At 39.8% G+C, this 26,347-nt stretch overlaps 1 protein-coding gene across 1 annotated transcript in view; it reads right to left on the bottom strand.

The window, feature by feature from the left end:
* Positions 1 to 26,347, bottom strand: part of PKD1L3 (polycystin 1 like 3, transient receptor potential channel interacting) — an 81,411-nt gene that overhangs the window by 28,839 nt on the left and 26,225 nt on the right. The window contains exons 13-24 of the mRNA XM_070500490.1: positions 25,893 to 26,123; positions 24,827 to 24,928; positions 24,370 to 24,548; positions 20,649 to 20,795; positions 16,580 to 16,776; positions 16,045 to 16,244; positions 15,381 to 15,561; positions 14,542 to 14,734; positions 14,208 to 14,442; positions 7,667 to 7,766; positions 5,888 to 6,028; positions 4,947 to 5,132 (exon numbers count right to left, since the gene is read on the bottom strand). Coding sequence (XP_070356591.1) covers positions 4,947 to 5,132; positions 5,888 to 6,028; positions 7,667 to 7,766; positions 14,208 to 14,442; positions 14,542 to 14,734; positions 15,381 to 15,561; positions 16,045 to 16,244; positions 16,580 to 16,776; positions 20,649 to 20,795; positions 24,370 to 24,548; positions 24,827 to 24,928; positions 25,893 to 26,123 — 2,092 coding nt within the window. The remainder of the gene's footprint in view (positions 1 to 4,946; positions 5,133 to 5,887; positions 6,029 to 7,666; positions 7,767 to 14,207; positions 14,443 to 14,541; positions 14,735 to 15,380; positions 15,562 to 16,044; positions 16,245 to 16,579; positions 16,777 to 20,648; positions 20,796 to 24,369; positions 24,549 to 24,826; positions 24,929 to 25,892; positions 26,124 to 26,347) is intronic.

The following is a 26,347-nucleotide window of genomic DNA, read 5'->3' as shown; positions in this document are numbered from 1 at the left end:
CGCAATACAGGCTCACCTCCCTAAACAAGAAAAAGCTCACATAAGCAACCTCAAACGACACCTAACAGAACTAGAAAAAGAAGAACAAACAAAGCCCAGAGTCAGTAGAAGGAGGAAAATAATAAAAATAAGAGCAGAAATAAACGATATTGAAACAAAAAAGACAATAGAAAGGATCAATGAAACAAAGAGTTGGTTCTTCGAAAGAATTAACAAAATTGACAAACCCCTAGCCAGACTCACCAAGAAAAGAAGAGAGAAATCGCAAATTAATAAAATTAGGAATGACAGAGGAGAAATCACAACAGATACCAATGAAATACAAGAGATCATAAGAGAATACTATGAAAAACTATATGCCAACAAATTGAACAACCTGGAAGAAATGGACAAATTCCTAGACTCCTACAATCTCCCCAAACTGAATCAGGAAGAAATGGAGAATCTGAATAGGCCAATCACAAGTAAGGAAATAGAAACGGTAATCAAAAACCTCCCCAAAAATAAGAGTCCAGGACCAGACGGCTTCTCTGGAGAATTCTACCAAACATTCAAAGAAGACTTAATACCTATTCTCCTCAAACTGTTCAGAAAATTGAGAAAGATGGAGAACTCCCTAACACATTCTATGAAGCCAACATCACTCTGATCCCCAAACCTGACAAGGACAACACAAAGAAGGAGAACTATAGGCCGATATCACTGATGAACATAGATGCAAAAATCCTCAACAAAATTTTGGCAAACTGAATACAGCAATACATCAAAAAGATTATACACCATGATCAAGTGGGATTTATACCAGAGACACAGGGATGGTTCAACATCCGCAAGTCAATCAACGTGATACACTACATCAACAAAATGAAAAACAAAAACCACATGATCATCTCAATAGATGCAGAGAAAGCATTCGACAAGATCCAACACCCATTTATGATAAAACCCTCAGTAAAATGGGTATAGAAGGAAAGTACTTCAACATAATAAAGCCCATATATGATAGACCCACAGCCAACATCATACTCAATGGACAAAAACTGAAAGCCATCCCTCTGAGGACAGGAACAAGACAAGGGTGCCCACTTTCACCACTCCTATTCAACATAGTACTGGAGGTGCTGGCCAGAGCAATTCGGCAGGAAAAAGAAATAAAAGGAATCCAAATAGGTAACGAAGAAGTAAAACTCTCGTTGTTTGCAGACGACATGATCTTATATATAGAAAACCCCAAAGAATCCATAGAAAAACTATTAGAAATAATCAACAACTACAGCAAAGTAGCAGGGTATAAAATTAACGTGCATAAATCAGTAGCATTTCTATACACTAACAATGAACTAACAGAAAAAGAACTCAAGAACTCAATCCCATTCACAATCGCAACAAAAAGAATAAAATACCGTGGGATAAACTTAACCAAGGAAGTGAAGGATCTATACAATGAAAACTACAAGACTTTCTTGAAAGAAATTGACGATGACATAAAGAGATGGAAAGACATTCCTTGCACATGGATTGGAAGAATAAACATAGTTAAAATGTCCATACTACCTAAAGCAATATACAGATTCAATGCTATCCCAATCAGAATCCCAAGAGCATTCTTCACAGAAATTGAACAAACAATCCTAAAATTCATATGGGGCAACAAAAGACTGCGAATTGCTAAAGCAATCCTGAGCAAAAACAAAGCCGGCGGAATCACAATCCCTGATTTCAAAACATACTACAAAGCTACAGTGATCAAAACAGCATGGTACTGGTACAAAAACAGGTCCACAGATCAATGGAACAGAATTGAAAGCCCAGAGATAAAACCACACATCTATGGACAGCTAATCTTCGACAAAGGAGCAGAGGGCATACAATGGAGAAAAGAAAGTCTCTTCAACAAATGGTGCTGGGAAAACTGGACAGCCACATGCAAAAGATTGAAAATTGACCATTCTTTTTCACCACACACCAAAATAAACTCAAAATGGATCAAAGACCTAAAGATTAGGCCTGAGACAATAAGTCTTTTGGAAGAGAATATAGGCAGTACACTCTTTGACATCAGTTTCAAAAGAATCTTTTTGGACACTATAACTCCTCAGTTGAGGGAAACAATAGAAAGAACAAACAAATGGGACTTCATCAGACTAAAGACCTTCTTCAAGGCAAGGGAAAACAGGATTGAAACAAAAAAACAGCTCACTAATTGGGAAAAAATATTTACAAGCCACTTATCTGACAATGGGTTAATCTCCATAATATACAAAGAACTCACACTGATTAGCAACAAAAAAACAAACAACCCGATCAAAAAATGGGCAGAGGACATGAACAGACATTTCTCAAAAGAAGATATGAATATGGCCAATAGACACAAGAAAAGATGTTCATCATCGCTAATCATCAGGGAAATGCAAATCAAAACTACACTAAGATATCACCTTACACCCGTTAGATTGGCAAAAACATCCAAAACCAAGAGTGACAAATGTTGGAGAGGATGTGGAGAAAAAGGAACCCTCATACACTGTTGGTGGGAATGCAAATTGGTACAGCCACTATGGAAAACAGTATGGAGATTTCTCAAAAAGTTAAAAATAGAAATACCCTATGACCCAGCCATCCCATTACTGGGTATCTATCCTAAGAACCTGATATCAGAAATCTCAAGAGTCCGTTGCACCCCTATGTTCATCGCAGCATTATTTACAATAGCCAAGACGTGGAACCAGCCTACATGCCCAGAAACTGATGATTGGATAAAGAAGATGTGGTATATATACACAATGGAATACTACTCAGCCATAAAAAAAGACAAAATTGGCCCATTCACAACAATGTGGATGGACCTCGAGGGTATTATGTTAAGCGAAATAAGCCAGTCAGAGAAAGACGAACTCTATATGACTCCACTCATAGGTGGAGGTTAGTATATTGATAAGGAGATCTGATCGGTGGTTACCAGGGAAAAGGGGGGGTGGGGGGAGGGCACAGAGGGGGAGGTGGTGTACCCACAACATGACTAACAAAAATGTACAACTGAAATCTCACAAGGTTGTAATCTATCATAACATTAATAAAAACATTATTTGCAAAAATAAAAAAAAAGAAAATCATAAAATTATGGTAGAATTTTGATCATCTGTTTCCACCTCAGAAGAAAGCCAAAAGACAAAAAGCAAGTTTAAATTGCTGCAAGAGAAATTTTAATGAAATTAAAAGATGATTCTTCCCTAAATGTGACCAAACACTGGACTAGACTATTAGGAAAGTCATGTATTTACAGGATACAGATTATCTGCTGTGAATGGCTCGAGCTTCAATGTTCCTGAAAACACGTGGACTCATACGACCAGGCTATGTCAATCCTGAAAGTACAGATTTTTTAGTAGTTGAAGAGAGAAACCATGTCAGTGACAATTTTACTGCTTTTCACCCCATGTCTACTTAATTCTCTCTTTATCTATATCGACAGACTGCTGTTGCTCTTTCTTAGCATGTCCAGGTAACTCATGTACACTTTATGGTTCTAGTAGATTGGCCAGAGCCCCAGGTACCCAGTTCATAACAGCAGCTAACACTTACCCAGTGAGACTATGTGCCAGACACTGTTCTAAGCACTTAGACCTATTAAGTTTTTAATATTCACATCAATCTTATACGGTAGGTCCTAATACTATCCCCATTGTATAGATGGGGAAACTGAAGTACAGAAAATTGAGTAATTTACCCAAGAACACACTGTTAGTAAGCGGAGAGTGAGAATGTGCACCTGGGCAGTCTGGCTTCTGAGTCTGTACTCTGGGACCATGACACCATACCGCAGAGCCAAGGAGTCCAAGAGGGGAACCATGCCTATTGTGATGGCACTAGCCTTAGCCACTCAGGGTTCGATTCACTTTTCATTTAGTCAATATTTTATTCAGCACAGACAGAGTTACAGACTGCAAAAAGAATGTGCCCTGAACCTAGAACTGTCACCATCTAAAACTGAACCAGAAAGAATCAACATGCAAGGAATAGGAGTTGCCAACGGTAACAATGCCCCCAGATGCACCAAGCAGACCTTTAAGAAAAGACTTTAAGTGTTTGCTGAGATGAACATGTCTTTTAGATTGTTTTTTCCAGGGACCTAGATGTTCCAGTTCCTAACAAGAAGCCATCAATCTTCTGTTAAAGGAAGAGAACGCGACAATTTGCAGAATATAGCTTACTTAACAAGATACGAAGTTAAAATATGACAAATGTTGGTAACCGGTGAAAAATACTGAACAAGAAGCCTTCCTTAGGAAAGAAGTTTTTTAGCATTTCTCCAACACTGTCTAGGGCAAAGCATACTAACTCCTGACAGTGAGGTTCTGTGAGGGTACAAACCATATTATATCCATCTTTTTCTCATTAGCTCCTAGGAGTTCCCAGCATATTAGGTGTTCAATACATGTTTGTGGAACTGAACTGGACAACCACACAAGAAGAGTCAGACAGACACATCACAGGCCTGGGAAAGATTGCACATCAGGCAATATATCAAAATGTCATCTGGTATGTAGATCTTTCTGGTTTCACTGTTTTCCTGGTCCTGTCCTCATTGAACAACCTTCGCAGCGACATGTGGTTCCCTCCTTCACAAGGCGGCAACCAGTCCCCGGGATCACCCTGGTTACTTTTCATGGCTTAAGTGAATAGGTTCTCATTCATGTTTATCAGACTCTTGTGAGACTCACCAGTGGGTATCAGCTCCTATGGGCCTGATCACCCTTGGGTGAGCAGACAAACCTGAACCTGCTTAGATGAGGCCCACGGAGTGGACCTTTGGGGTGCCCACCGAGGTGCAGCCATATTGAAAAACCAGCTAACATTTCTCAGTGTGCTAATGTGTCGTGCTGGGGTCTTGGAAAACTAACTGCACCCCACATTTGCATGGCTGGGCCCTGGGACTGTGTTCTCACCACTGTAGTCTCCGTACAGGTTGGGGAGGAGGGTGCGATTGGCCCAGGGGTAGAAATGCTCAAGAAGTTTGATCTCTGAGAAACCGTGAGAAAAGCTCTTCTGGATAGCTTGATGGAGGTAAAATCTACTAGAGTTCTGTGCAGAGTAGGCCACAGTCACCAACAGGATAAGGAAGAGGATTTGTACTAGAGTAGAAGAGAAAAGAATCATAGTTGAGCGGTTAGCTTAGAAATCTTCTATACCTTTTTCTTCATTTGTCCTAAGCCTATAGACTTTTACAGGTCAAAAACAGTCAAAAATTGGCCAGCTCATGTGGTTCAACCTAATAATCGTAACCAGATAAACCAAAGCATTTGGCTCTTAGTGATATCTATATCTATCTATTTATATCCGCATATTCCTTCTCAGAATTATTCTGCCACTAATCAGAAATTTTACTTAAAATACATAAAATCCCCAACAAAAAAACGTTTTACTTTAGTTCTCAAAACTAAATGTCTCCCAAACCACCCCCCTTCCACCCCGTCCCTCCTCAGCTGTCCATAGACCACCTGTGTTCACAAGAAGGGAAGGCACCATAAAAACAGAATGTGTCTTCTTTGGTCCAGGGAATCCAACAATCCAGATACTAGCTATGCTGAACCAGGCATTGAACCTTGCACTAATAGGATCGCTATTTTTCAAAACATTCATTTTTTCCTCCACCCTGTGAAGTATGCAGATCACGTTTTATTATTACATTTTGTAGGTTGGGAAAGTAACTTATTCAAGCACACAATTAGATTTCAAGACTCCAAGTTTACTGGAATCCAGAAGTTTTCAAGGGGAATATTTTAATATACTTTTCCACCCTTCTGTATTTTCCATCTTATTCTCACTCCCCCTTTCCTCGCTGGGAAACGAGCCGCGGTATCAACATGCCACCATTTCCTCTCCATACCCACAATATCTCCTGTCAGCTTGAAGAGTTGCTTGTCTTTCAAGGGTCTTTCCAGGCGCTTAACTGGACTGTTCATAGCTGGGGCTACATAGATGGGGTTGTTCTTATCTCTTGAGCCAGGTAACGATGAAGAACATTTTGCTGCCAAAAATTCAAATGTAGACCAAAAACGCGTTATATATTATTAAGCAGTTATTCATCAACAATTGTTGACACTCTACTATGAGCACCTCCAGTTAGATGTTGAAGAAACAAAGAATAAAGCTATCTAAACAGCGCTTCTCAAACTCTCAGGAAGGACTTTTTTTTTAAATCCCAATCCACTGGGGAATGATACTTTTATAAAATACAATAAAAATTAATTACTAGAAAAATGAAATAGACCAGAGGCATACAAAATACAAGCCCCATATTGAAAATTAGATTCAATATGCCTAAAATTAGTCTGCTCAATTGTGATAAAAGTTTCTAAATTACTCTCAATTTCTGTATTTATCTTGGATTAGAAACAAACTGGACTACAGTTTGGGAGTACTGTTTTAGACCAGCGTTTCTCAAATTTTAAGGTGCATAGGAATCACTTGGGAATTTCGTTAAAATGCAGATTCTGCATTTTTGACAGTTCCAGGAGATGCCAATGCTGTTGGTCTGTAGACCACACTGAGATGTACCTAGAGATATTTAAATCAAGATGGAGAGAGAGGGAATGACATATGACATAAAACTTGCCAGCGTGGATCACTGAAGAGGAAGAAAATAAATCTCCGTGAGGAAGTCGAGAAGGTGTCATAGAGGAAGTGATATTTGACATTTGTTTTGAAGGATGTGTCAGATATAATTCTCCAGATAAACAAGGACAAGGATAATAAAAACAAGTCATTTTAGGCAGAGGGAACAGCAATTCAAGAGCATGGAAAAGTGAAATGGGGGCTAGGAAGGCAGTCTGAAGTGAGATTATTAATTGTTTTTAATCTTATTAAGGAATGGGGTACCTCTCCCTTAGTAATGTGTCCACCGCTCAGTTTAAGAAATAAGCGATGGCCAACAGAAAGTCTGTCGTGTACCTCTCTGATGGTATCCCTTCTTTTCTACAGAGAGCTAATCCTCTTCTGAATTTGAGTTTATCATTCCCATGCATTTCTTCATTAAAAAAAAAATAGAGAGAGAAATATCCTCTAAGCAAGACATGCATGATTGAAGTATTGTTTTAATTTTTTTGCAACTTGCTTTTTTGCCCACCAGTGTGTTAGTGAGGTCCATCCATGTGATAAAAGTAGGTCCAGTCAGTTACGTAGAGGATAAAATCCCTCAGGCTTGGGGACTGAATGTGGGGAATGAGGGAGGAATTTAGCAGTACTCTGACATTTTTAAAGGACACTGATGCTCTTAATTGGAGAGAAAAAGTGGATTTGCAGGGCAGGCAAATAATTCTGTTTGGAGCATGGTTAATTTGAGACACCTGCAGGTATCAGATACAGCTGGGGAGGAGTTGGAAATAGTATCTGGGGCTCAGGAGCAGGAAAGAGACTGAGAAAGAGATCTAGAATACAGGGGAGAGTTGAAGCATTGAGAGGATGCGATAATCCAGGGAGGAAGGCATAATGAGTTCTGGGGACAGATTGGTTCCCCGGGGGCAGAGGAGGAGGAGCAAGCAGCTGATTAGAGACAAGATTCCTTCGTGGATAAATGTGAGTCAGTGAGGTGGCTGGACTCCCACTGTTCTGATATAATCTGCTCTTTGCAAAATTAGATATTAGTAGTTAGAACAACCCAAATTACCCCAAAGTGCCAAGATCCTCTTTGTCTGTTGTTCCTTCTCTTTGTGAAGCCACGGCATCCTGTTCAGCATCAGTGAGGATAACAACGTGAGGAAGACCACCTGGATGGGAAGATCATAGGAGAAACCAATGAGCAGATATTGCAGGATTCAAGAAGGTGACATCGTCACGTAAAGGTGAAGGTGGATATGATTAATAAATTTCAATTATTTGGCCCTATATTATATGGAACACTGAGAAGTAATTTCATAATTATTTTTGCATAATCATGGGGACTTAGTTAATATAATGTTAATATTTGTATTTTTGCCTGTGGTCTTTAATCTGCTGGCTAGGAAAGCTTAAACTATTAAATGATTTGTGATGATTTGTATAAGTTCTTCAATAACATCTGTCTTTGGAAGACCTTTGATGAACTAGACTGGAGAAGCTACACTTTAAAAGTCCCAAGGATTAAATCTCAGTTTTGCTAAAAGAAGACATGGAATCTTAGAATTGAGTAAGACCTTAAATATCTGTTGAGGGAAACAAGTCTCCCCAACTCCTTCAGTTTCCATGCAGGAGAGGAAAGCGCTCCAGGCCTCAGGAGAATAAAGGACAAGGGCGGTATTTCCAGCCTGTTGCGCCACATGCCTATTGTGAGGTGGCAATTCTGGGTGTGTCTGCTCAACAGACCTAAAGTCGCCCTCTAGAGGATTGTCCCAAGGACTAGACTTGGGGAAAAGTAGTAGAAAGTACATCTGACCATGGGTCCAACTGAATTCTCCACTGAAGCGATCCCAATAGCTAAGCTAATATGTTGGTTTCTATCTCTTCTGTTCCTTTTTTATACTTTCCCCCCAACATTTTGAACTGAATATATGATTATAAAAGTTAAAAAAGGGGAAAAATTAGAGATTAAAAAAATCCCTTGAAATTTGGAATATATCCTTTAATGATTTTTATCGTACTTCATATACAGGGCTAGTTTACCATATCATTATGTTTTCTACAACGTTTTTAATGGTACTCCGTATTCCATTACATGGATATGGCCGTCTCATAGTACATTAAGCAATGCTCTAATTCTGGACATTTAAGTTGCTGCCAATTTATTACTATTATTATAAGCCACCTTGAATTTTCTCAGGTTAGATTCTGAGAACTGAAAGTTATTTAGCAAAGGGATGCAGAATTTGAAGGCTTTTACCATTTATTACCAGATTTTCCTCACCCAGCACTGAGTGTTCATTTTCCCTGGCATCACTGTGTATTATCATTTGTTTTTCTTTGCCATTTTTTTTTTCCTGAGGAAGATTTGTCCTGAGCTAATATCTGTGCCAATCTTCCTCTATTTTGTGGGTCGCTGCCACAGCATGGACACCAATGAGTGGTGTAGGTCTGCGTTCAGGAACCGAACCAGGGCTGCCAAAGCGGAGCACACCAAACTTAACCACTAGGCCATGGGGCCGGTCCTCTTTGCCACTTTTAAAAGCAAAAGTGGAATCTTATTGTTCTAATTTATTTGACCAGTGGAGATAAACTTTTTGCAAATTTTTTAGCTATTATGATCACAAAGGTTTTTTTGCTTTTAAAAAATATTTACATTTTAATTACACACAGTAAAAATCACTCTTTTTGGTGTATAATTCTATGAGTTTGACAAATGCACAGAGTTAGGTATTTTGATTATGGTGATGGATATACAACAGTTTGATCGTCCAAAAAATTCTCTCAGGTGCTGGCTCCACGGCCAAGTGGTTAAGTTGGCATGCTCTGCTTTGGCGGCCTGGGGTTCATGGTTCGGATCCTGGGTGCGGACCTGCACACCACTCATCAGGCCATGCTGTGGCAGCATCCCACACAGAAGAACCAGAATGACCTACAACTAGGATATCCAACCACGTGCTGGGGCTTTGGGGAGAAAAAAAAAGCAGAAGATGAGCAACAGATGTTAGCTCAGGGCCAATCTTCCTCACCAAAAAGCACAAAAAAAAATTAATTCCCTCAGGCTGCCCCTTTTTGGTCAAGCCTTTCTCCTATCTCAATCTCTGGCAAACACTGATGTGTTCTTCATCAGTATAGTTTCTGCCTTTTCCAGAATGTCATATAAATGGAATCATATAGAATCCCTTTGAGATTTCCTTCTTTCACTTACGATAATATATTTGAGATTCATCCATATAGTTACATGTATCAGTGGTTTGTTCTTTTTCATTGCTGTGCAGTCTTCCACTATACCGACATACCACAGTTTATCCCTTCACCAGTTGATGGGCATTTGGGTTGTTTCCTGCTTTTAGCAATTAAGAATAAAGCTGCTATGGGGCTGGCCCCGTGGCCGAGTGGTTAAGTTCGCACGCTCTGCTGCAGGCGGCCCAGTGTTTCGTTGGTTCGAATCCTGGGCGCAGACATGGCACTGCTCATCAGACCACGCTGAGGCAGCGTCCCACATGCCACAACTAGAAGAACCCACAACGAAGAATACACAACTATGTACCGGGGGGCTTTGGGGAGAAAAAGGAAAAAATAAAATCTTAAAAAAAAAAAAAAAGAATAAAGCTGCTATAAATAGGCACACAACAATTTTGTGTGACAGAGGTTTCTATTTCTTTTGGTAAATACTAGGAGTGGGATTACTAAATTATATGGTAACTGTACGTTTAACTCTGTAAGAAACTGGCAAACGGTTCTTTAAAGTGGGTATAGCATTTTTACATCTCTCCCACCACTGCATGAGAGCTCCCAGGTGCTCTGCATCCTCACCAGCACTTGGTATTATTAATATTTTTTAAGTCATGCTAGTAGATGCATAGTGGTATTTCATTGTGGTTTTAATTTGCATTTCCCTAATGAGTAATGATGAGCATTTTTCATGTGCTTGTTTGCCATCTGTATCTCTTCTTTGGTGAAATGTCTTCTCAAACCTTTTGCCCATTTACAAAATTGGATCGTTTTCTTACTATTGAGTTTCGAGGTTCTTTGTATATTCTGAATACAAGTCCTTTGTCAGATATGTGATTTGCAAATTTTTTTTCCAGTGTGGGGATTGCCTTTTCAGTCCCTTGAGTATCCTTCACAGAGCAAAAGTGTTTAATTTTGATGAAGTCCAATTTATCAATTTTTTCTTTTATGGATTGTGCTTGTGGTGTTGTATACGAGAGCTCCTTGCCTAACCTAAGGTTACAAAGATTTTCTCCTACGTTTTCTTCCAAAACCTTTACATTTTGATATATTAACCATTTTGAGTTATTTTTGTCTGACATTTTATTATTAAAATTTTTAAACATACATAAAAATTGGAAGATACAAAAGTTAATAATGCACATATTTGCTTTGCTTTTTTTCTGAACCACTTGAAAATAATAGACATCATGACATTTCACACCTAAATAAAAGTAGTCCTCACTTTGCATGGTAGAGTGGGATCATAAAAACGACCTTACAGGCTGAAACTGTGCAAAGTGACCTTAATAATCAGTGGGAAAAATTACGATTGTTCTGTGACATTTAAAGATTCTTGTCAAACCATTAAAATCTCTTATTGTCAGTTATGCAGGTATAAGCAAATTTTAAAAAGTAGTAAAACTAAGATGTATTTAGTCCACTATAACTTAAAATGTTAGAAACACTGAGAATTGAAGTGTTTTATTTCTTTGTAAAAAACTTATCAAGAACAGTGTGCACAGGGCTCACCTCCCTCTTCCTGTACAGCTCGCGACACAGAGAGAGCATCTTCTCTACGCCTTTGGTGAACTGTCATACTCTTTTCTAAGTGTGGATTGGCTTCCAGCATTTTATCCTTTATCACAGCTTTCAATGCTGTGAAATATCCGAGTTCCTTTAAAGTAAGTTTTTTGCCAGCGCCACTTCCTCTGAGACGTATCATCCTTTTCGTCACAACCAGTTTCTCCATCTATGCTGATAAATTTGACTAAGTTCACGGGGCTACATATCTAGAGACTCTTGACCTCAGGCAGCGTCAACGTCCCCACAGCCAGTGGCTTCTTCTGTAACTCTACATTCTATTTAAATTTCACTTCCAGGGTCATCACTTTCTGTTTCTTTGTTGCATTTTCATCTTTCTTGGCCAATTCCCTCTCTCAATTATCCATTTTTTGGTAAAATATCACAGAGTTTGTGACTGGGAGACGAGGAAATAACACAACTACACACTTTGCTGTCTGTCATGAACTGGGTAACAGGTGACAAATCACCCACAGACTTTAAAAGAAGTGACATGACTGGTGACTGACCACCTGTTATTTATGAGGTGATCTGTGGGCTGAAGAGCGAGCCGTAGTTTGTACTTTATGCAGTCACTCACAGTTAATATTCCACGGTAACTGGGATCTGAACTGTGTTGCTGGGAAACCAGTAATATTTAACTAAACCATGGTAACTGAAATTCATGCGCACTGAGACAAGGCAAAGCAAGGGCTGCCTGTTCAAGTACATATCACCAAAAAATCCAAACATTTTCATATCATTATCACACTTAAGGAAATTATCAATAATTTCCTAGTATAATATTCTATCCATATTAAAAATGTCTCATTTATTCAAAAGGCCTACAACAGTCCACCTCCATTAACTTTTTTTAAAAAGCTATTGACTTCTCAAAGAAACTAGATTTATTATTCATATAATAATCTACTCCAAGGGGGATCCACGGAGCAGCAGCATCAGCATCGCCTGAGAACTTGTCAGGATGCAGAATCCTGGGCCCCAGCCCAGAACTGCCATCCTCCGTCTCAGTGTGTGTCCTTTTAAATTCATGCCTGGAACTAGCTGAGGCCTTTTAGTAGATAAATTTAATATTTCTCTGCAATGGTGGAGGTTTTGATTGATTAATTACTACCACTCCTATTAACTGCATGTTAGTTACCCTGGATCTACTGCCTAGATCTCTATTTCATTATGGCTTCAATATTTTTATTTATGTTTTATGTTTTGCATTATTTTGGTTTACTTGATCTTCCTGGTCATGAATTTGGGTCTCAATAATGACCTCTCCTTCAACTCAATTTCTGATTTTCATAAATCGCATTTTCCATCTCCTGAAAGCCTTTGCCTGTGTGTCTGCTATAATGACTCTCCTCCAGAGCTCTTGTTAGTCTTTGGTCTGTCTCCTCCAGCAGTTCTTTTTAATTAAGCTCTACCCAACTCCTTGTACTTGGTCCCTCTTCTAGGACCAGTGGGTCTCAAACAGGGCGGAACACCCGTGGAGCTTTAAAACCTGTTGGACCTTGGCGCCCACCTCCGGAGACGACGATCTCACTGGTCTGGAGTGAGGCCTGGGCATCAAGAATTCTAAGAGCTCCTCATATCTGCTTGTGGGAGCTGAGGCCCACCTTCTGGGGTTTTAAAGCAGGGACAATCCTATCACCAAAATCCAGAATGTTGGAAACTCTACAGGACAAACAACTTGGTTTCTTCAACAAATATATTGTGAGGAAAATAGCAAGAATAGAGAGAGAAAGAGGGAAAAGAAGGGGGAGCATATAGATTAACTATTAAAAATACTTGAGAGACATAGCAGCTAATTGCAACACATGGACCTTATTTAGATCTTGATTTGAACAAAACTATAAAATAAACATGAGATAACTGGGAAAATCTAATACCGACTGGATTTTTTAAAAATTGTAAAATATACACGAAAAACTTACTATTTTAACCTTTTTAAAGTGTATAGTTCAGTAGTGTTAAGTACATTCATATTAAGAGATGATTAATTTAGATGTGATAATGGTTTTATACTTATGTTTTAACAGTCTTAATCTTTTAAAAATATACAGACTGAGGGGCTGGCCCATTGGCGCAGTGGTTAAGTTCATGTGCTCCACTTTGGCAGGCCGGAGTTTGCAGGTTTGGATCCCGGGCGTGGACGTACGCATTGCTTGTCAAGCCACGCTGTGGCAGGCGTCCCATATATAAAGTAGAGGAAGATGGGCCTGGATGTTAGCTCAAGGCCAATCTTCCTCAGCAAAAAGAGGAGGATTGGCAGTGGATGTTAGCTCAGGGCTAATCTTCCTCAAAAAAAAAAAAAATATATATATATATATATATATATATATATATATATATACAGACTGAAATATTTATGGACAAATGATATGATTTTTTTTCCCCAAATAGAAGAAACATGATTGGCCATGAATTGGTAATTGTTGAACTGGGTAACAGAACTTTAGGATTCATTATTTTCTACACTTTTGTGTGACATTTTCCTTAATTAAGTTTTTAAAAAGTGTTATGTTGCTTTTTTTCCACAGTAGTTTGCTACCATTGGTTTTTTCACTTGTCCCTCTTAACTGCCCCATCCTTTTCTGCTAATACTTCTACTAGTCTATCGGTTCTTGTTAGTTTTTTCTGTGACTACTCCACACATATTCCTAACAAATTTCACGCTGCTATTTCTGGTTTTTTTTTTGGTTTTATTTTTGTCAAATCGTCAGAGCCATTGGCCACCTTCGATTGACACCCACGGAGCTCAGTTTCCCAAACTTCCTGAAACTATAATGGTTCCTCCCGTGCCCCTGTGGCCGTTTCTCACGTACCTTTACTGGCTGGCTGATGAAGATGTTCTGAAGCACTGATAATATCATCGAAATAACCCAGCTGGTGGCTTGGTCTTTGTTCAGTTCCAGGCTATAAAGTGCAGTAAAAAAGGCTGTGGCCAGGCTCGTGACACCCAGAAAGAGCCAGCAGATAGAAGTCAACCATCGGGGCAGGCCAGTGGAGATGGACTTCTTCCCTTCCGCTGGGCTCAGGATGGGGAAACTGGTTGTCTCCCTTAAGAAGAGAAATTGAAGGAATAATCCCATAGCCAACAGTTGAAGGGAGGTTCAGGAAGCTTACAGGTGATAATGGAGGCCCGGTGCAGTGCCTTACCTGGATGACCCTTGCTCTGCGGGAAGGAGATGTGTTTCCAAGAGTTCCTGGAGTTTCTGCAGCTGGCTGGCTACATCCAGGAGGTCACAAGGCTGATCAAGCTGGGTGGGACCCAGTGTGCTTAAGTGACATTGCAGCCTCTGAAGAACTCGGAGCAAGTAATAGCGGAAATGACGGTCATTTTCAGGGACCGCTGAAAATATATTCCAGGGTGACACTTTAACAAGTGAAAGATTTCAATAAATAGTAATTACTGGTAGAGACTAGCAATTCATTAATTGATGATGAGGTTAAATTTCCCAGTCAATGGAAACTGGACTCAACATCTACAATATTATTGTCTTCTCTGAGCATGCTGGTGACTTTGTAACAATTTGTAAAATTCTAAGCTTTGCCCTTGAGACTTTTAAAACCTAATTGATCTTTTTCACCAGAACTGCAGTACATGTGACTTATACTAGGTAAGAGCCCAGGAGGCCCAAACTATATTCGAGAATCCATAAATTGCTTAATCTCAGCATTCCATAGAAGAAGAAAACTGACGAGTTTCAACTGCCTCCAACCAAGCAGACGGAATATGGGGGTCTGATACAGAGAACATTTTTGTGGGTTTTTCCTTAATCTTTTACTTTGTGTCACCAGATACATTGTCTCGAAAGCCATGAGAGCCATCAAAGCTATCAGCTCTACACTGGGAGCTTAAGGAAATTAAAACAAGCAGAAGGTTGTATCATGTCTGTTGGTTATGCTGAGAGGTAAGAATGAGCAAGAAAGTAAGAGACATGCAAGGGAGTGGGAGGCAGAGAAAAGACTAGTCACTAAAACCTACTGAACCTTACCATTTGCCCAATAGGATCCTGCCTGCTGATGACAGCCTTGAGCCTCTAAGTGAGAATAAATGAGGCTGGATAAAAGTTTCACTAGCTTGTTAATGTTGTAAGAACACCACAAAGATGGTTCACACTCTGAGAGTAGGTAGGTGTTTCTCCTGAGCAGGAATCCCACAGTTTCCTTTAATTCCTGAATGTAGAAGCAAGATGAGAAAAGCCAGTGTGTTTCACATTAGCCCAGGACTGGCAGCAATTATAGATGGTAGCACGGCTGTTCCTTTACTCAGAGGGGCATGTGCTTAGTGTAAAGAACCTTAATTTTCCGTTTTCTCTCTACTTTTTCAGAAAGGAGTCACCTCACAGTAGCTTCAAAACTAGTTTTGTGAGAGAATATAGAATGAAAGAAGAAGGGAGAGTTTGATCAAACAGCCAAAACTAAAACAACTCCAGAGAAGTACGTTCTGTACTCACATTCAGCCCTCAGAATACTTCAAAATCAGGAGAAAAAACTAGAGGTGTGATGGATCGCAACTCAGGGGACAAGAATTAGGGAAAAGCTATCAAGGTTAACAGGACCCCAAGAGCCTTCCAGGAGATCCCTTCCATTGGTCTTTCCCACTACATGGGGGAGGGGAGCATGCCACTTACCTGTAAAATTTGATACCAAGCTCACCTCAACTACCTTTGCAAGCGAAAGAGGCTCCAAAGAAGCATCTGAGAGGCAGGAGGCCTGGATGGGAGGAAAGGGAGGCAGAGGTTCCTGCGGTTGAATCAACGGGAAGAGCTGCCCAATGACAAGATTGATTGGGAAGAGGATGACAGCAGTTTGGAGGCTGATGAGCAGTTCGGACCAGGTCACAGCAAATGGACCCACTGAAAGAAAAGCCTTACATCAACCTGCATCCTCAACAATTAAAATCATCTCAAAACCATTCTCCTCCCAGGTTTAAGTATTGGTTTAGCAATTGAACTATGATTATCTAAGGATAGAAGATTATCATGGCAGTAAAGATCCTGATGTGTTCCTAAGGCTGCTTCATTTATTGATGAATGAGAACAGCGAGAAAATTTGTTAGTGTTCTTATGTTAGGGCAGCAAAGGAAAAACAAAGGTGCACCATAATTCTGTTTCTAACCCTGAAAGTAAGGAGTGGAGTATAATAAAAGGATTACATAACACAAACACCACACGTCAGGGCTCATCCATACCTTGCTCATCTCTCTTGGCAGTGGTGCCATTTATCTTCCAGAACATAACGTTGATGACCATGTTGCAAAGAAGCAGGGTCATGCAGCAAGTGAGCCTCTGGACTCGTGTAAACTGGTTCCAGGGATGTCGAGTTGCAACTGAGAGCCATAGATAATCCTGGGTGAACTTTTCTACAATCATGGAGGAGAACAAGTGTCTAAAAAGATAAATTAGGACAGGAGAGACATGAGACTCCATTCCGAAAGTGCCTTGGACTAAGACGTGGTTTGCTTGGCAACAAGCTCCATAGCAACAACTCAGCCACTACTCAACACCTCTCTGAAGAAGCTTTCAAATGACATGATAATATGATTCTTTTTGTTCTTTTAGGATAAAAGATTTTTGTGGATAAGGGTAATTTATACTGTATGAGAACTTAAAATTATAAACTGTTGCTTTAGCTTTATAAGACTTTTGATAAATCTTTTACTCTTCAAAAGTCTACATTAGGCTTCCAATCAAGATAGTTTGGTAAATTTATACTTTGAGCATCTTCTCTCCTCCAGAAGGTACTATAAATAAGATATAAAAAGAAAGAACCAAAAATATTGGCTAGGCTTAAAAACAAAATAAACATCTCTGAGGAAGAGGAATGGAATGAGAAAACTAGGTGGTGAGTGGGAAAGAAGCCATAGGATTGCTGGGCTCCAGGTCTGGAAGAGGCAATACGTAAGTGGGAGTTTGCCTCTTGTAAGGTAACTGTGGCTACAAGTGTTTCATAGGCTGGGAAAAGAGAGAATAAAGCCAACTTCACTGCTTGAAGCCAGGGTTGAGGCTGGAGTTCATGAAAGGATACTACAGAACAAAAAACTGCCACAGGGCTAAAAATTTATAGATAGGGAGTTGGGTGAAAAAGGACAGCCTACGACCAGGAGTTCAGCCAAGAGATCCACTGGCTCATGACAAGATCTGCAACAGCTCAAGTTTCATTAATTTCATTAAGGAATAGGAGGTCCAAAATGCTATCATACAACAAGTCCTAGTTCTAGACTAGAGATGTGAAGGGTTGGATGGAAACAGCAGCAAAACTACTAGTCAGGGTGGAGTTTTGAGTGTGGAGAGGGAAAGAGAGAGAGATTTAACAGTAAACACACTCAAAATGAACATGCAACCCAAAATCCCTAAACACATGAAGAAATCTAAGGGCAGCCAACACAATCAATAATTCAGTCCAGAAGAAATTAATTTTATGGGATAGTCTGACAAAGACTTTAAAATGTGTATTTTGGGTTGCTCAAAGATACAAGTAAAGGAATGATATTCACTTAAGAGAATAAAAATTATGAAAAACACAGAAATAAATTAGAACTCTTGAAACTGAAAAATATAGTCATCAAAACAACAAACTTAGGACATGGTTGAAGAGAAAATTAGTGAACTGAAATGTAGCACTAAAGAATTCACCCAGCATACACCACAGAAAAACACACCACAAGCAAAAAGAAAATAAATATGCAAGAGCAGTTTAAAAACATGGAGGATAGTTTGAGAAGCTCCAACACGCAGTAAGGGAATATCAGAGGAACAATATTTTCAGAAGTGACATCTGAGAAATTTTCAGAATTGAGACATGATTCTGCATATTAAAAGTACATTTTAGGGGCCAGCCCTGATGGCCTAGTGGTTAAAGTTTAGGGCACTCCACTTCAGTGGCCCAGGTTCGGTTCCTGGGCGTGGAACTACCCTACTTGTCTGTCAGTAGCCATGCTGTGGTGGCAGCTCACAGAGAAGAACTAGAAGGACTTACAGCTATCCATAACTATGTACTGGGGCTTTGTGAGGGGAAGAAAATGGAGGAAGATGTTGGCATACATGTTAGCATAGGGCAAATCTTCCCCTGCAACAACAAAAAAAGTACATTTTATTTTAGGTGTATTCTACCACAATAAAAAACTTTTTAAAAAATATACTCTGAGTATCAAAAAGGATAAAAAAGCAAATCGACAGTGAAATAATTATGGTAAAATTCAGAACATCGAGGATAAAGAGAAAATATTAAAAAGAGAAAAGGCAGTATACCTTAAAAGAATAATAGCTAGATTGACAGGAGACTGACACAACAACAAAGGCAGTGTTGGAAAGCAATTCTCCATGAATACTTCGCATCTAGGCATTAATAAAAAATTCACTCCTGGACTATCTTTTCAGGTTTCTTTGTATAAGCAGACAGCCCTGGAAAGACAGAGCGCAGAGACAGAGACAGTGACAGTGACTGTCTTTGGAGCAAATTTATTTACATTTTCAGGTTGTAAAGATAGAGACATCCCACTCTGCAGAGACCTTCTAGGGTAATAAAGATAGAAATGCCTTGTTCCTACCCCTTTGAGAGATCTGCTTACATTCCAGGGTAATGAAGATAAGGTCTCAATCCACAGGGGAGGGTAAACAGGTTTTCCAGCAGCCCCTACATCAGATCAGAAGCTCTTCATCTAGGTTCTTTTTTGTAACACATCTCCACTATGTGTGCAAGAATCACGTCACCCTGGGGGAAATGGGATTCCGGGAACTGACACAAAGTATTACTCTGGCTGCTACTATTGCTATAAGTAGTAAATTGTCTAAATCCATTTGCGTCAGCAAAAAGGATGGTGTAAGGACCTCTAAAATTCTCTCTTCCATAAAAGCAATGATAAAAGTACTTTTAAAAAGTCAGAATCAAAAATTTTTCAGAATTCAAGTAAATATCCAAAGGTTTTTAGCAACCTGGGAGTGTCTGTTCAAGAAAAATGACTGAATAGCGGTAAGAACAGTGAGCTTTGCGGCATTTTAACTTGCCCTAGTCCCCACTCCCTTTCTCTGGCTCCACGGAAACCTTGAACACCAACAGCCTTCAATCACAGTGAAAACCAGCCGCCTGGCAGCCACCAGAGGGAGCAGAACAAGGCTGGAGCTCCTTCAAAGCCTCATTCCCAGAGAACTGTGATCATCTGACCTGTCTAGTAGTTCCCTGGAAAACACCACCTGGGAGGCTGTTCCTATTTGACCGGTGTGCTCACCCACTGCAAAACGCTTTTTCCCTGAGGGCACTGTCAAAAATATTCACAGGCAATTGCTTAACTTCACTGCTACCTGACATGGTGCACCAACAATAGGAGAACCAAAAAGCTGGAAAATGAGAAGTCCACAGGAGTTTTGAAAAACTCTGACATATTTCTGGGAATCTAGTAGCCACATGCATGCCCAGGGTTGTGTGCACACTCGGGAAATGTCTGAGGAGGCCCTAAGCGCTCGCTCCTGGATGACCTTGAAGCTCTCAGCAAACAGGAAATAAAGGCTAAGGCAGAGCTGTCAGTTGCCTTGCTGAGTGTTGAAGGCATGCCACAACGTGCACACAGAACCCCTCAGCAAAGACTGGGAGACCGACTGGGTCCGGACATTTAGGGAAATCTCTGTCCAGTCACTAGCTGGTCACTGAACTAACTGAGCAGAAACTTCAGTTGTTACACATGACACAGAATACAGACTTGACCGAATTAATTCAGAAAAGTCATTAAACAAACAGCAACAACAAACACTAAGAACAACAAATCCTGGGGTTGGGGAAGGGAATCTGATTTCCAGAGTTGCCACATTCTGTTATTTAAAATGTCCAGTTTTCAACACAAGATCACAAGACATGGGGAAAAAAGTATGCCCACCCCTGCAACAACTGACACACACAAAACCAGTCAATAAATTGTCCCTGAGGAAGCCAAGACACTGGATTTACTAGATGTTCAAAGAACTAGAGGAAACCATGTCTAAAGAACTAGAGGAAAGTAAATGAGAATGATGTCTTGCCAAATAGGAAATATCAATATAGATACAGAAATTATTTTTAAAAAGTCTGTAGTTGCAAAATACAGTAAGTGAAATGAAAAATTCACTAGAGAGGATAAACAGCAGATCTGAGCAGCCAGAAAAAAGAGTCAGCAAACCTGAAGATGAGTCAACTGAAATTATCCAGTCTGAGGGAGAGAAAGAAAAAAGAATGAAGAAAATGAACAGAGCCTGTGAGACCTATAGAACCCAACTGTTGCCCAACAATACCTAAAGGAAAAGAGCTCTTTCTTTGAGACTGGTATGAAGACCCGGTCACACTCGCAGTCACCAAGGTCCATGGCCAGCCAACAATTGCACAGGAAATGCCATTTCCTTTTGCCTGCCACGTCACTGACAATTACCTGGTTTACGTACCTATATAAAATGAAGACAATGGTGTTAGGGGGGTAGGCGCAAATGAGCAGCTGTAATAAGAAGTAATCTCAGAGAAACAACCTAAATGTCCATTGATGGGTGAATGGATACAGAAAATGTGGTAGATATACACGATGGAATATTATTCAGCCAAAAAAAGAATGAAATCTTGCCATTTTCAACAACACAGATGGATCTCGAGGGCATTACGCTAAGTGAAATAAGTCAGACAGCCAAAGACAAATACTGTATGATCTCATTATATGTGGTATCTAAAGTAAATAATAATAAAAAAAGCTCATGGGTGCAGAGAACAGATCGGTGATTGCTAGAGACGGGGGGTGAGGGCTGGGAGAAACAGGTGAAGGGAGTAAAAAGGTACAAACTTCCAGTTATAAAATAACTAAATCATGGGATATAATGTACAGCGTGGTGACTATAGTTAATAATACTGTAATGCATATTTGAAAGTTGCTAAGAGAGTAGATCTTAAAAGTTCTCAAGAGAAAAAATTCTGTAACTATATGTGATGATGCTAACTAGATTTATTGTGATAATTTCACAATATATACAAATATCAAATAATTATGCTGTACATCTGAAACTAATACATGTCAATTATATCTTAATAAAAATTAATTAATTAAAAAAAAGTAATCTTGCAGTGTCAGTGAGTGTCCAAGTAAAAGGATGCTGTTTCTTTGTGAGGCAAGAACTAAAGAAAGACATGAGAGTTGATCCCATTTCTCCCTTCCCAACCTCCAAGGGAGTTCACGTACTAAACACCACAGTGCAGACTTCTGTAACCCAGAACAGTTCCGTCTGGGAATATATGCTTTAAGTTTCCTCGTTCCACATGTGACAGTGCCCTGCCACCCCCTTAAGTATCCCATCTGCCTCTATCTTGCATAACCAGGGTCTGAGGACATGTACATGGGAGGTGGAAGTGGTCTTCAACATTTATCCTAATGACTTATTGTCCTATTGGGCTCTGTGGCTTCATCTTGACTTCACGGAGCCACAGGCCCTGAGATTTCGTCCATCTGTCTAATTCCTCCCTTATTCAACTGTGAGCACACTTGTCCTCTAGGACACCTGTTCAACCTATTTGATTTCACCGTGCCACCAGCAGGCTCACCTCCTCCTTTGCCATAATGATGCTATTTCTTCAAGAGTCCATGTTTAATGTCACGGAACTATTCAAATCTCAGGTGAAAATCCTTGTTTAATGTTAGGTGAAAGTTATTTTCTGTGTGAGGAGAAGAGAGTCCTTTAAAGCTAAAATATTTCTGGGGACTCTCTTATTGAGGCAGTTTACAAAATCACAGATGACTAAGTCGCATTTGGTTTAAACTTAGCTAGTGCATCTCGTACTGTTAAAGCTTTCATTTCAGAGCAAAGTATAAAAAAAGAGAAAATAATCATTTTCCGATTGGTGAGAAACTAGTCATGGGCTTTTTATGCTTCCAGTGTAACTTTTATGCTCTTATCCTTTCATACGTGAAAAAAAAAGAATCTAATGTGATTGTACAAATTCGTTGTTAAAAATTTTGAAAATATGTAAAAGTATACTGAATAAAATTTTTAAATTCATAATCGTACTTAGCACCAGAGATAACTGTTGGTAATAATTCAGTATACACGTAATATACTCTAGATTTTTTTCCTGTATGCAAACTTTTTTTTTAAAGATTGACACCTGAGTTAACAACGGTTGCCAATCTTCTTTTTTTTCCTCCTTTTTCTCCCCAAAGCCCCCAGTACATAGTTGCATATTTTAGTAGTGGGTCGTTCTAGTTGTGACATGTGAGATGCCATCTCAGCATGGCCTGATGAGCAGTGCCATGTCCGCACCCAGGATTTGAACTGGAGAAACCCTGGGCCACCGAAGCGGAGTGTGTGAACTTAACCTCCTGGCCACGGGGCCAGCCACAATGTACACAAACTTTTGAAAAAATCAACTTTATTGTGGTATAATTTACATATGATAAAAGGCACCCATTTAAAATGTACAATTCACTGCATTTTGACAAATGTATACACTTGTGTAAGCACCACCATCATCAAGATATCACCCCAAAAAGCTTCCTTGTGCCCCTATCTAGTCAACCCCCCTCAGGCTCACCCCTGGCCCCAGGTGATGACTGATCTGTTTTCTGTCTCTATAGATTAGTTTGCCTTTTAAAGAATTTCATATAGTGGAGTTGTACAGTATGTATTCCTTTGCGTCTGGATTCTTTTGCTCCGCATAATGTTTTTGAGATTCGCCCACGTTGTGTGCACAGGCAGACTGTTCTTTTGGTTGGTGAGCAGTATTCCATTGAATAAATGTACTAACATTTGTTTATTCATTCACCCAGTGGACGTTTGTGTTGTTTCAAGTTTGGGGCTAGTATTAGTAAAGCTGTTAGGAACATATGTATATAAGTCTCGGAACGGACATACGTTTTCACTATCTAGGAGTAGAATTTCTGGGTCATATGGTAAATGTATGTTTAATTTTACAAGAAACTGCCAAATGTTCTCCAACATGGCTGGACCATTTTCACTCCCACCAACAGTGTCTGAGAGCTCACATTGCTCCCCATCCTCACCCAAAATTGATTTTGTCAGACTTTTTACTTTTAGTCATTCTGCTGGGTGTTTAGTGCTCTCTCACTGTGGTTTTAGTTTGCATTTCCTGATGACTAATGATGTGGAGCATCTTTTCAAGTGCTTATTATACATTATTTGCCTTTCTAAATATAACTGGAATGATAGTGTACACACTGTCTTGTAGATACCTGAACAGAATGGATGCAGCTGGCGAATTATGATGCTCTCGTGGCCCAGCGCTTGGTGCATCCAGCCTAGCAGGGAAAGACTCGTCCTGCTAACAGTTTCAGGCAGGCTGCATAATCCTCTCAGGTGGGCATTATTCAGCAACTGGTTCATTTGAGTACCTGGCCTTAGATCTTTGATTTCATTCTCTTCTTTTTTCCTAACTCCAACAAACCAATAATCTTCATCCTTGATTAATTTTATCATCTACTCTCTCCACCCACCTCTCCTAATTCTCAGAGTGCCCCTGAAGGGAGATGCAGAATCATCTGGACCTAGCCCATGTCTGCTTCACATACTCATACTGACCATTTCTCTCTCTAACTCCCTAGACACATCCCACGATTCCATTTGTTCCCCTCTCCTTAAGCTCTTAATTTTGGCCCAAAGTATATTCAGTATATAGTTGTTTATTCAATTTACTCTTTAAAGATGTTTTTCATGTTTAGAGATACTTTAACTTATGGTATTTTGGGGCAATATTTCATTGTTGTTATTTGCTGTTCACAATCATGACAACATTCAAGGAAAATAAAAGCAAAAATAAAATATCTCTCATTCTACCATCCACAAAAATTCATATCTCTTTCCAGAGTTTCTTTGTAGACAGGTTTTAAATTAAACCTAATAGTCATTTGTTACTATTTGGTCCAAAGTGTTATTGTTATTTATTGTGATGACATGCAGGTCTTTCCCCAGAATGCTGAAGACTCACAGAAAAGATCCAACAAGCCAGCATGATACAGGTGCTTACCAAGAAGGGCTGACCCCCGAATTGTCATGCCAGAGCCGAAGGCTGTGCAAGTCCCCCAGAGAGGACCGAGCGCTGAGGAGGAAGACATCCAGTCCCCCTCGTTCGAAGACTGCCTTCTGGGAGTCACAAAGGTGATGGGGCTCACTCTGTCCCTCGGACCCATAGAGGGTGATAACCACCTAAAACGTGACAAGGAAAGATAAAATACAGGAAGTTCTAACATGAGTCTGGGTTTATCCTTCAGGAGAAAGACGAAGACAGAGCAAAGAGTACTGAGATGAGCCTTTGGGATCTAGACTAGTATAGAGGGCTCTTCAGATTCACAGTCTAGAACTAGGAAATGCCACTCGCTGAGATCCCCTGTGACAAACTATGGGACACCCAGATACCACATTAGAGTGTATCTTGTGTGGTAGAAGACACGAAGCAACGAATGAAGAACATTCATTTCCCTCACCTTAGCGGTTGTAGCGGCCCTTCTTCGATAGCCAGTGGAGACCTCAATAAGGTAGTGAAATTGATAACTGGGGTCATTATCAGCCAGGACAGTGACCTTCACCTGCAGGAAAGGCAGAACCAAGAAAAGTGGCAGAGCTGCACTTAGTACAGCCCCTGATTCCTCCAGCTAAGAAACGGGAGGAGGCGCTGCTGCAGATCGGGCAGCTCTACGGAAAGAAAGCGTGAGGTGCAGTGAGATGACAAACAAATAAGCAGAGCTCAGTTATGTGATGAAATGGGGGATGAGGCTGAAAGGCCTGGGCTTATGCCTCTAAAATGAAATATTCAGAGAATCAACTGATCAGGTCTTGGGCCTCTCAATCTTTCCACCTCCCTCCTTCCAGGCAGGGTTACCAGATAAACACTTAAGACAACCAGTTAAACTTGAATTTCAGATAAACAATGAATAATTTTAGGGCATAATTAAAATGCATTCACTATTTATTTGAAATTCAAATTTAACTGGGTGTCCTATATTTTTATTTACGAAAATGGGCACTCTACACTCCCAGCAATAAAGAAACGGACACTTTGTGTGTATTCTAGAATTTCCAAGTGTAACAAAATATAAGAAGAAATACATAGAACAGAAATTAAGAAGAGGCTGTCATCAAAGGATTTTTTTGTTTGTTTAAAAAACAATTCCTTATAGATTTCTTATCTATTGCAGTTATTAAATTATAATTTGACTTACACATAACTTTCATATCCAATGTATAAAGTGAGATAAACTTGAATTTGATTATAGTTAAGTTCTCTAGTTGTTTTCTTTTGGCTTATTCCTAACCTAAATGAGTCATATGAGAGTTCAGCTTTGGCTAAAAGAAAAAAAATGGAGATAAAGAGTTAAGTTCCTAGGCTGTGAGACAGTAGATATGAAGAGAAATTTAAGAAAAGTCCCACTTGAATTTTTATAGTACCTAGTACCGTGCTACCAGCCTCTTTTGATGAAGGTGTTTTTTTTCCATCTTATTCAACATACTCAAGACATCGCGGCAAAGCTTTTGGAATCAAAGTCTCATCACCTTCTGCATATCTGCTTGGTCCTTTCTCCAAGCCCACACAAATATGAGCATATAGAATCCTAACAGGCTGGCCAGCAACGACACTCCAACAGGGTTGTTGGTCACGCGAAGGAACAGCTTGATCGTGTCTTCAACATTCACTGTCCGGGGCACAATGAAGAAGTCACTGCCAAAGTAGGTCAGGTGGTTACAGAGACACTGTGTCCTCAGAATTGTGCTCTGTGGCCCAACCTGGAATTAGAATCAAGACACTGATACTAATTACATAGACTGCTAAGGAAGGGACGAACATAAAACACCAACAAGGGCAATTTAGAGATGGAAAAGAATGTCCGGTTTGCTTCGTCACTGCTGGGGGTAAAACTGGCGTGACCAATGTGGGCAGCAATTTGGCAATATCTGGTAAGACTGAAGAAGCACAAACTTTGTGAATCGTGCAATTTCAGTTCTGAATA

Source organism: Equus asinus, chromosome 28 (assembly GCF_041296235.1).
Source record: "Equus asinus isolate D_3611 breed Donkey chromosome 28, EquAss-T2T_v2, whole genome shotgun sequence".
In the NCBI taxonomy this organism is placed as follows: Eukaryota; Metazoa; Chordata; class Mammalia; order Perissodactyla; family Equidae; genus Equus; species Equus asinus.
The sequence above is the reverse complement of the archived record's forward strand: the minus strand, read 5'-3'. Positions and strand labels throughout refer to the sequence as shown.